At 41.2% G+C, this 9,830-nt stretch overlaps 1 protein-coding gene across 1 annotated transcript in view; it reads right to left on the bottom strand.

The window, feature by feature from the left end:
* TRPM3 (transient receptor potential cation channel subfamily M member 3) overlaps nucleotides 1–9,830 on the bottom strand; it is an 816,058-nt gene that overhangs the window by 247,942 nt on the left and 558,286 nt on the right. Inside the window, exons 2-3 of the mRNA XM_025891560.2 lie at nucleotides 4,394–4,473; nucleotides 2,563–2,767 (exon numbers count right to left, since the gene is read on the bottom strand). Of these exons, the coding sequence (XP_025747345.2) occupies nucleotides 2,563–2,767; nucleotides 4,394–4,473 (285 nt within the window). The remainder of the gene's footprint in view (nucleotides 1–2,562; nucleotides 2,768–4,393; nucleotides 4,474–9,830) is intronic.

Raw genomic sequence — 9,830 nt, 5'->3', positions numbered from 1 at the left:
GAAAGAAAGAAAGAAAGAAAGAAAGAAAACTGGTCCTCGTTTGGCTGATTAGACTCTGAAAGAAAGGTTTTTCCTTGTAGTGTCTGCTTTGAGACCATCAAGGACATGCGAGACCTAATCTCAGGGCCCACTTCATGGTCACACTGCTCAGAAAGGCAGTGCTTAGAGTTTAATGCTCTGCACTTGCTGTCTTGAAATCCTTAACAGTTTTATCCTTGAATCTGTGTTTTGTACGTGAAGTCTGATGGGACGGTAGAGCATGCACAGAGGGCTTGGGGCCTCAGTTCACATGTGGTCCACGGTCCCATTTCCCACCTCCTCCTGCTGCCTCCCTGGGACAGGGGATCTCAGCCACCTGCTCTCACCTCTGGTGTCCCAGCCAGTTGAGCCTCCCCAGCCCAATCTCGCCTGGGGAAGAAATGGGGTTTGTGCTCCATCATCACCCTCCATCACTGACTGGGACCTGGTGGCAGGCGAGGGGAGGGGCAGGGTTAGATGTATTTCCTGTAGCCTTTCAGGACAGAGCAAGGAAGTAGCTGTCTCTGCCTTAGGCTAGTCGTGCTGTGGTGTGTTTCCTGGGTGAGTTGGTGGAAAGATTCTCCCACAACAGAACCCGAGCATGTCCCACTACGGAGACAGCCCTAGATTGTTGCCTGTCTACTGTGAGTTGGGGTTGTCAGCCATGGCAACGGGGGACTGCCTTCCCTGCCCCAGCTGGGGACCTACATTTTCATTTTACATTGGGATCTAAAATCATGTAGCTGATCTTTCCTAACCTGATTGCTGACAGAGAGTTCTGGGTTTCATAGAGCTACGTGGGGCTTGGGGAGGGCTATCAAAGTTCGATGTCCTATGTATTCACACTTCCAGAGGAGAGGGAAAGATTTGCCTCTTCAAGTTTTTCCTCTGCTGCTAAATGTCGTAATATACATATATCATATATCAGCTGTGCGACGTGGGGCACAAAGCTCGCAGGCACCATTCAAACACTCTATGACATCACTGGGTGTACCACTCCACAGTGATCATTGCCTAATAAGCCACTTCCTCATCTGTGGGACTTTCTCTCTTTTGGGGGCGCACTTCATTCTCAACATTATCATAGTCTCATCTCCAATGAAGAGCTTTGGCCCCTCATGGATCCATTTCCATCCCTTTGCTTTTTCTTTTCTTTTCTTTTCTTTTCTTTTTTCTTTTCTTTTCTTTCTTTCTTTCTTTCTTTTTTTTGCAGCACTTTTCTTAAAGGATGAACTTACATGACTTTTAATTAATGCATGTTTCCAGAGGATCCCCAGGGTATATAGTTCAATCCCATACTGTGAATGGGAACTGTGCTGAGCTGGGGACTCTTAATGACTTTGTGTAGGGGAACACATCCCTTGGGTGGATGAGGACATTGCCAAATTTCCATTACCCTTGGTTCTGTACAGGCCAAGACTAACACCCCTCCCCCAGCTTTTCCCCCCAGGCCATACAGGGGGCTGCACATAGCATCCTCTTCTTCCCAATACACTGCTCAAAATTGTTTTTACTCTAATGTATAGCTCAGTATTGATTTTCTTAGGGGAAAACTAAGAGAATAGCTCAGTCAGCCATTCGTGGTGAAGAAAATCCTGCAGGAGTAGGGGAAGAGAGGGAAAGGGGAGGAGAGATGAAAGAGGGAAGAGAGGTGGATTTTTGCACGTTTTTAGTCTGTGACTAGTGTGAAGTGATTTCCCTTGCATTTTGCAGTATGCTTCTCTAAGCAAAATTTCCTCTCCAAACTCGGAAAACTTCGTGAGCCTTAGAGCGGTCACCTCCAACTGCCCCACCCTCAACTAACTCTCTCTGTTAGAAGCAAGCTTATTGAAATATAGCATTTCTAGAATTTCCAAAAACATATGGTATACTTTTCTCCTGGAAAAAAATCTGTCGGCCAAGTAGGGAGAGGTTCATGATGAAAGCTGAAATTTAGAAGCAACAACGCTTAGAAGTAAAATCTGTATTATTTCCTAAAGCCTCCGTTCCAAACAAAACGCTTTTCATATGGAGCTCTTCTACTGAGAACTATATTGAACACAGCTGCTTGGAGCAAAAGCACTCACTTTAGATGGCAAGACCTCTGTTAGAACAGTCTGGGTTGATCATTTCTACCTTGAATTGAAAGAATGCTAGTTACCAATAGAACAAAACAGAAACCTAAAGGTAAGATTTTTTTTTTTCCTTTTTTTTTTCTTTTTTACCAAAGGAGACAGAAAAACATGCCCCAAGGGATGAGACCCAGAGAGTAACATAATAAACAGTGGATCACTATAGAAAGCTACTTGTTATTATTAATAATAACAATAGTCACTGCATCCGATAATCATACTAATTATCTAAAAAGTCCTGGGAGGAATTTTCTTTCCCCCATTCTGTAGAGGAGAGCAGAGATGCACAGGGCCAAGGTCATCAGAGCCCCTTGCCCAGCCTGGATCTGGCAGAGGTGGGACTGAGCCCAAAGGCTCAATCTCCAGCTCTTCACCTCTGCTTTGCAGGACGTGAGAAAGAATTTGGGAAGCGACTGAATGGGTTTCTGATTACCATGGCTTTGTTGGAATGGCCACCTCCTTGGAACTCAATGGTCCCAAAAGCATCCGTCGGGCTGAGTTGAGTGTGCTTGCTGATGGACCACTTCTCGGACTGGATGTCATTTCGGGAGAGGCGACTCTCATTTTTCTCATTCTGAAGAACGGAGATACTGGGAGTGAGGCCCACATGCTGGCCGATCAGACGCCCACAGCAACACCTGCATCAGAGGAGGTCAAAGTGAATCCCTTGTATCTGCCATTATTGGAACACCCACCTAAGGGCAACCTGCCAGAGAAATCGACAGACCATAGCCAGTCAGTCGGCTCTTAGCAGAATCCCATGATGTGGCTTTATCAGGCAAATAATGAACTCAGGATTTACTTGACATACAGATTTTCTTTTCTGCTCCTCCTCATTATCCTTTAGCTGGATAAGCTATAACATGCCTCCAGGCCTTCTCCACCCACCCCTTTCAGACCTGCCATATTGTTCTGGATCAGAACCTGTGAACAAAAGCCCTATAGATTTTTTTTAAGATTTTATTTATTTATTTGACAGAGAGAGACACAGCGAGAGAGGGAACACAAGCAGGGGGAGTGGGAGAGGGAGAAGCAGGCTTCCCGCCGAGCAGGGAGCCCAAAGCGGGGCTCAATCCCAGGACCCCAGGATCATGACCCGAGCGGAAGGCAGACGCTTATCGACTGAGCCACCCAGGCACCCCCCTATAGATTTTTCTACTTCTTACTCCTCCCATCTATCAAATCTTGCATGAAAACCACTGAACAGCTTTGAAGGAAGAATCTTAACATGCACATTTAATAAGAGCTCTCACTCATATGTGAGTCACCTAACTTGTCTTTCCTCAATTGACATTCACTGTCAAATATCCAAGTCTGAGAATAAAAATCTACAGCTTAAGTGTTCCCAAAGAAACGGTGAAAATCCTATTCACAAGATATTTGAAAACAAAATTCACTCCTCACATCATGAAAATATCCTTCATACTTTTCCACTACCACTATTATTAGTAATAATACCGATACATATCCTTCATACTTTACTTGTATGACTATTATAACTATTAATAATGATATTGTTACACAGTTATCAGTTATTAAACACTAACGATGTCACATTCATTTTATGAGTAAAATATTACACTAACGATGTCACATTCATTTTATGAGTAAAATATTGCAGTTTTGAAGGTTAAGAAATCTGCTCAAGGTTACACAGCCAGTCTATATGACTCTACAGCCTGTATTTTAAATTGCTTGATTATGTTGCCTTTTCATAAAGGCATTTCCAGACATTCATATGTTACTGCATCCCAAATGCTTTCTACCTTATATGCTGTTAGTTTTTAAGGCAAAATCAGGGAGGTAAGTAGGATACTAAAGGTAAGGTAATAGGATACTAAAAATGTGCTTGGACGGGAATCTGAAGGTCAGCAGTCTAATTAGTAATCTGCTCGGAGTCTTTTATTTAAAAAGCTTTTTTCATTTTAACAGAGAATGTTGGTACAAACTAAGCATTTTGATGAAATGCTTAAAAGGAAAAATCAGTAACCATACTAAAAATACATATAACCCACTTATAGACAGTGATTAATTCCTTCCCAATGGGTTATCTGTTATTTTGTACAGGCTGTTAGAGAATTAACTGCAGGCATGGCATATTATGTGGTGTATACATATAATATTGCTGCAGAGATGTGCAGCAAAGATTAAAAGAAATGATCTTTGACGTTGGTTCCCTTGCAATGGAGAGTGATTACTATTGCAGTTTTTTCCCGTAATTGCTACTCTGTGTTCTCACTTCATTATAGAAATGGCAAGATTACCTATGGGGGTCTTTGGTGCTGGGTATGATGTGAACACATTCTCTTTTATAAAATGCTCTTTCTATCCAGGATTTCTGAGCCTGAAAAAAAAAAGAAGAAGAAGAAGAAAGGTGAACATAACCTCCAAGTATTTTTGCATAGGAAACAAAATTTCATAATCACGTAATAGACTGGTATCTCATAAGCTGAACTGAAATTGTGCTTACTTCACACATAGACACTGCATATAACAAAATCAGTTGCTACCAGAAGTTGTTGATTAGGTCAACATTATAATATCAAGTCAAAGAAAATGACCATAATAAAAAAAATGTTAGTGATGGAACCATATACAAATTCTTAATGATTTTTGAAGGCAGAAAAACATTGCTTTATGGAGGAAATGAAAAACACAGAGCAGTAGGTTTATATCCTTGTAAATAACAAATATTCAGTGGTGGGGGATATATATGTAAGTAAATATGAAGTTCTCATGGCTAACATTTCCATTTGATTTTCCTTATAGAAAGAAAGAGAAACTGGGGAGCCTGGGTGGCTCAGTCAGTTGAACATCCAGCTCTTGATTTTGGCTCAGCTCATGATCTCAGGGTTGTGAGATCAAGCCCCGAGTCCAGCTCTGTGCTTGTTGGGGAATGTGCTTGAGATTCTCTCTCTCCCTCTCACTCTGTCCCTCCTCCCACCTCTCTTGCTCAAAAAAAAAAAAAAAAGAAAGAAAGAAAGAAAGAGAAATGGTAAGAGAATTATATAATTCAAGAGCTCTAATCCATCATGATGCTTTTTCTAAGATCCTAATTAGCAGTGCTTAAATACAGAAGGAAAAAAAGGAAATGGAAGCATAAGGAAGATAAATGTCTTTATCACAGTCCAGAACTTCACAGGTAATGCTTTTGGAAGGAAGGAAGATAGCACTTTTTCTTTTCCTTTCTTTTCTTTTTTAATTCCACATGTCTTTAAGCACAGGAAGCACAGCTTCTTAGAATGGGCATTGTTGGGACTGTCCACCAGGAAGTCCGGCCACTGAGATTGGGTTCCCTGAAGGATAAAGGAAGCTCCAGCAAACTGTACCATCTTTGTTCCAAAGCACAGTGTACATCCCATAGCTTTTACCCCTTTGTTTGCCAGCTCTTGAAAAAGTACAGGAGTCTCCCATGAGATCCTATAAGCTACTCAGAAGATTCCTTTTCTAAGCATTTAAGACAGAAGTTGTTAGAGCATCTTGTAAAGTTATTTCCATATGGTATCATCTTTAACACAGTATCAGGACTAAATTTATGCCCTTAAAATATACAGGGCCATAAAAAAATTAATAAAATATACAGGGCCAAAGTACAACTTAGCAGTTTACTTGGCCTCAGTGACCAGTGTTAACTGTTAACAAGCCCCTGTACGTTGGCTGTAATTAATACTGAATCTGCCAAGGACCCAAACATCTATATAAACTATGCGAGGGTCTGGTTTGCTTTCAACCCTTAGGGTCCCACCTCTCTCCTCTCTCATGATGGAGTCTATGCAAGCCTGTAGCGCAGAAGGCAGTGGTTATCTCGTATGACAAAGAACATTGTAAAAGTAGCAACATGAGGGATGCTTGCACTTCTCAGTGTTTATGCACTATCTACATGAAAAGGAGCACCTAGCCTGTCTCTGAGATCCCTGGGTCCAGGTGGCCCTCTGCACCCTCAAACCACAAAGGTAATGTTTGCCATTCTGTTTGTCAGCTGGGCATGAAGAAAGCCCCAGTGTCTATTCACAAAGATTTTTCTTCTCAAATATATAGGAAAAGCTAGTGGCTGCATCTTAGCAACAGAAATGAGCTGAGCAGCGTAGATAACCAGGCTTTATCTGTGCGAAAAGCCTGTAAGTTAGACTATTCATAGGCTGTGATTTTTCCTAGACACTGAATACTTTCATTGATAACATCTCTTGGCAGAAAGATGGTAAAAATATTCCTCACTGGACATTTGAAACCAACTTTCCCTACACCTTGGGGAGCAGGAAAGGGAGAATGCACTTTCCTTTCTTCTTTGTGGCCCACTTTGGCTAGAATTCAGAAGGATCTTTTGGGGAAGGATCTGCAAATTTTGGGGAGTGCCAGCCAATACTCCCCAAGAGAAAGAAGGCATGGCAGTATTACGGATAGAGTGAAAGGTTTGCTGTTAGAAAAAGTGGCATGAGTGGGACTCTATGGGCTGGACAAAGTCACATAATTTCTGTGGTCCTCAGTTTTCTCATCTATAAAATGGGCACAATAATAATAGCTGACACACCAAGTTGTTATCATTATTATTTGGGTACCATGTTTCAGTTCAAGAAAAGGGACCCGTGCTGGGTTGGTTCTGGTGCTAAAAGTTCAGATGCATGTTCACACAAGAGCACTATGAACCTGCTATAATAGACCTGACCCAGTTTGATTTCTCTTTGCACTGGGGATCATAGGCTCCAAGAAGGCCTAGTTGGCCACTAAAAATGGTATATAGAAAAGTTATTTAATATCCCTGAGTCTTTTCTATAAAACGAGGATAATCGTAGCCACCTCAGAACATTGTTGTATTTACCAAAGCACATGACTCAGGGAGAGCACCTGGAACTCAGTAGGTGCTCGATATTTAACACTTGCAAAGGGCTCCTCATGTGCCTGGAAATATGCCATATATGTAGTATCTCCATGGATCCTCATACTACCCCATGAGGGAAGTACTACTATTATATCCATTTTACCATTGAAGAAATTGAGGCAGAGAGATGCAGCAAGTACATTTTAAAGCCAGAATTTGAACTTGCGCAGTCTGACTAGAGTTCACACTCTTACCCACTCTGCTAAACTGCCTTTCCAAATTACATATTATTGATACTAAATACCCTTGATCTGGGCAGTGCCATCTGGGCATGCCCGGGAGTGCCTTGGTTTTTGGACAGAGCTGGACTCCTAGAGGCATGACTTTAGACCCAGTTCATACTTGCATTTTTCCCTCCTCTTCCCTCACCTCGGTCCCCACACGTGGAGTAATACATACTCTTCTGTGTTCTACCTCTCTCTTTAGGATAAAGGATTAGGGTGGGACGTTAGGAAGACATTATAATAGGAACAAGAAGCAAAAGAAGGTGGATCATTATAAGAGCTCCAACAAAGAAATGTGATTCCAACAGGATTCCTAACTTGAGAATCTGGGGGACCATGACAGATGAATTAGACTTCCCAAGGACACCTTGATTATTTGTCTCATTCATGGATCCCAGTTTCGGCTTGGAAGACCCTGGAAGTTTTAGTCAGAATTACTACATAGAGAGATTGCCAACTTGTTAGTTTTTAAAAAATAAAGTAACTTGACTTATTTCAGTTTAGCAACTTAATTACCTTCTTGAAGGTGAAAATCCTACCTCACTGTTAGTGAAAGGAATGAAGATCAATTTCCATTTCTTATTACCAGCAGATTAACCATTTCCCTTGCAGAGGCATGGAAAATTGGGAGGGGGTGGGGAAGGAATGTGATATAAAAAAAAATCTGTCCAACATTCATAATTGAATTGAATTCTGTTTTTGAAAGAAGAAAAGTACAATACATAATAGAAAGAGTGCATGTATAACACATGAATTAGAAATTCTACAAAATATCATGCATAATTGATTATGCTCTACTGTGGGCTTTGCTGTATTGTGCTTTTATTCAGGTCTTCAGTGTGGGCAGATACTAGATTTTTAAAATTGTTTTCTTGAAGAGGGCAAATTTGATGTATAATCATGGTTTAACTTGTTCCCCAAACTAATTACCTTTTCTTTTGTCCAAAGGCTTTGAACTGCTCTGCGTGAGCTTCATCCTTGGCTTCAATATCCAAGTAAGTTAGCTCAGAATGGCTATCCTTGTTGTTAGAAAGCATGAAATAGTTTTGACATGCCATGTTTCTTACTGACCCTATAATTCTCTTCTAATGCAAAACTTCAATGGACAGGGTGCTCTCAAATCTTTTCTTTTTAAATATGCTTTGGAAGCCTCATGTACTCAGAAAAGATGGCTTCCATCAGACCTTAGAAAATCACTTTGTACATTCTTTTCTAAAGGTAGAACGGCCACATCACCATAACTGAGTTTGTGAAGGGCTATTTTCTTTCTTGTCTTTCTGCATTATCAGTCATGTGTGATGTGTAATAGGGAAGTGGTTTCAAAGGCTAATAATTAAAGGACTTCGTATTGAAAACAAAAATGAGGACATTCATATTTTGAACAAAGTATAATGATTACCCTCAAAGAATAAAGTACTAATTTTGCAAGTAAAATGTACAGTCAATAAAGGATACAAATGATAGAAACAAACAAAAGCTGTAAGTATTGCCTCTAAAGGGAAAAAAAAATTAGGTTATTTCATTTAGTCAGGTTTCACTTCTTTTTCACAAAGATTCTGCTACAAACATTAGTTGCCCCAATTACTCTGATGCTTTGTACTCCTGGCTCCCCACCAGCTATAGGATCAAGAACTTCTCCAGGCAGGAATGGTTTACAAGTACATACATCGAGTATGTACTAAATCTGTCTCCAGAAAGTCTTGGAAAGTGCTACTGCAATCCACCCTTTAGGAACAAAACTTAACAGAACAACAACAACCCAGACCAGTAATCACAAGATTAGAGAGAGAAAAAAAGAGTCCACTGAATCTATAGAACCAACCGAGTGAAGTTTCACTATGTTCCTTATTTTGAGACTCTCTTGTTTCAAATGTACACTCTGTCCTAATCGGAACAAAACACCAAAGACCCAAAGGTACTGAACGCCTGTATTCCTTTTTGACTTTAGCTTTCCTTCAGCATCAACCTGGGCATTCCTTTGGTCTTCCTCTAGGTTCCCCTGATCCACTACTGGGAGGTTGAACAAGAAGAAAACGAGCCAAAATCATTTTACCTGAGCACTGACTCTGGGTGGTGGCAAAGGCAGTCCCACGAGCAGGTCCTGTTGCTTTCATTTTGCTGTGTCTGGGGCTGGTCATCCCGTTAATAATGCTCTTATGACCGCCCACTGGAAAAAAAGCCACTTGCCCAGCTCTTCCCCCAAGAGACGTTTCAAGTAAGCAATGAACTTGGGCAGATTAGCCCCTTGGAATGTGCCGCTTTGGGATTAGCCTCACTAAGAATCCCATGGACATTCCCTTGCAGCCCTCAAACACTGCTTGATTTGAACATCTAATCTGACGCCAGAAGAAAAACAAATCCCCGGAGAGATCGGATTTAACTGGCACAAGTCCCAACAGGCTCTCCCCCCTTTCCTTTTTCCATTTTCAGAGAGAAGGCTTCTGAAAGTGTGATAAGGTGTTCTGAGTTTTGCAAAGTTCAACTCGGGAAAGCAAACCTTTCTAAGGAAACAGTGTGTTAATGCTCTGAGTGGTTCGAACACACAAGGGGCATTGTTCCTGCCTCCCCAAAGAATGGAATGATAGTGTTTCTTTAAAGAGG

Source organism: Callorhinus ursinus, unplaced genomic scaffold (assembly GCF_003265705.2).
Source record: "Callorhinus ursinus isolate GAN/ISIS: 27379988/994484 unplaced genomic scaffold, GSC_fseal_2.0 scaffold28, whole genome shotgun sequence".
Classification (NCBI taxonomy): Eukaryota; Metazoa; Chordata; class Mammalia; order Carnivora; family Otariidae; genus Callorhinus; species Callorhinus ursinus.
The sequence above is the reverse complement of the archived record's forward strand: the minus strand, read 5'-3'. Positions and strand labels throughout refer to the sequence as shown.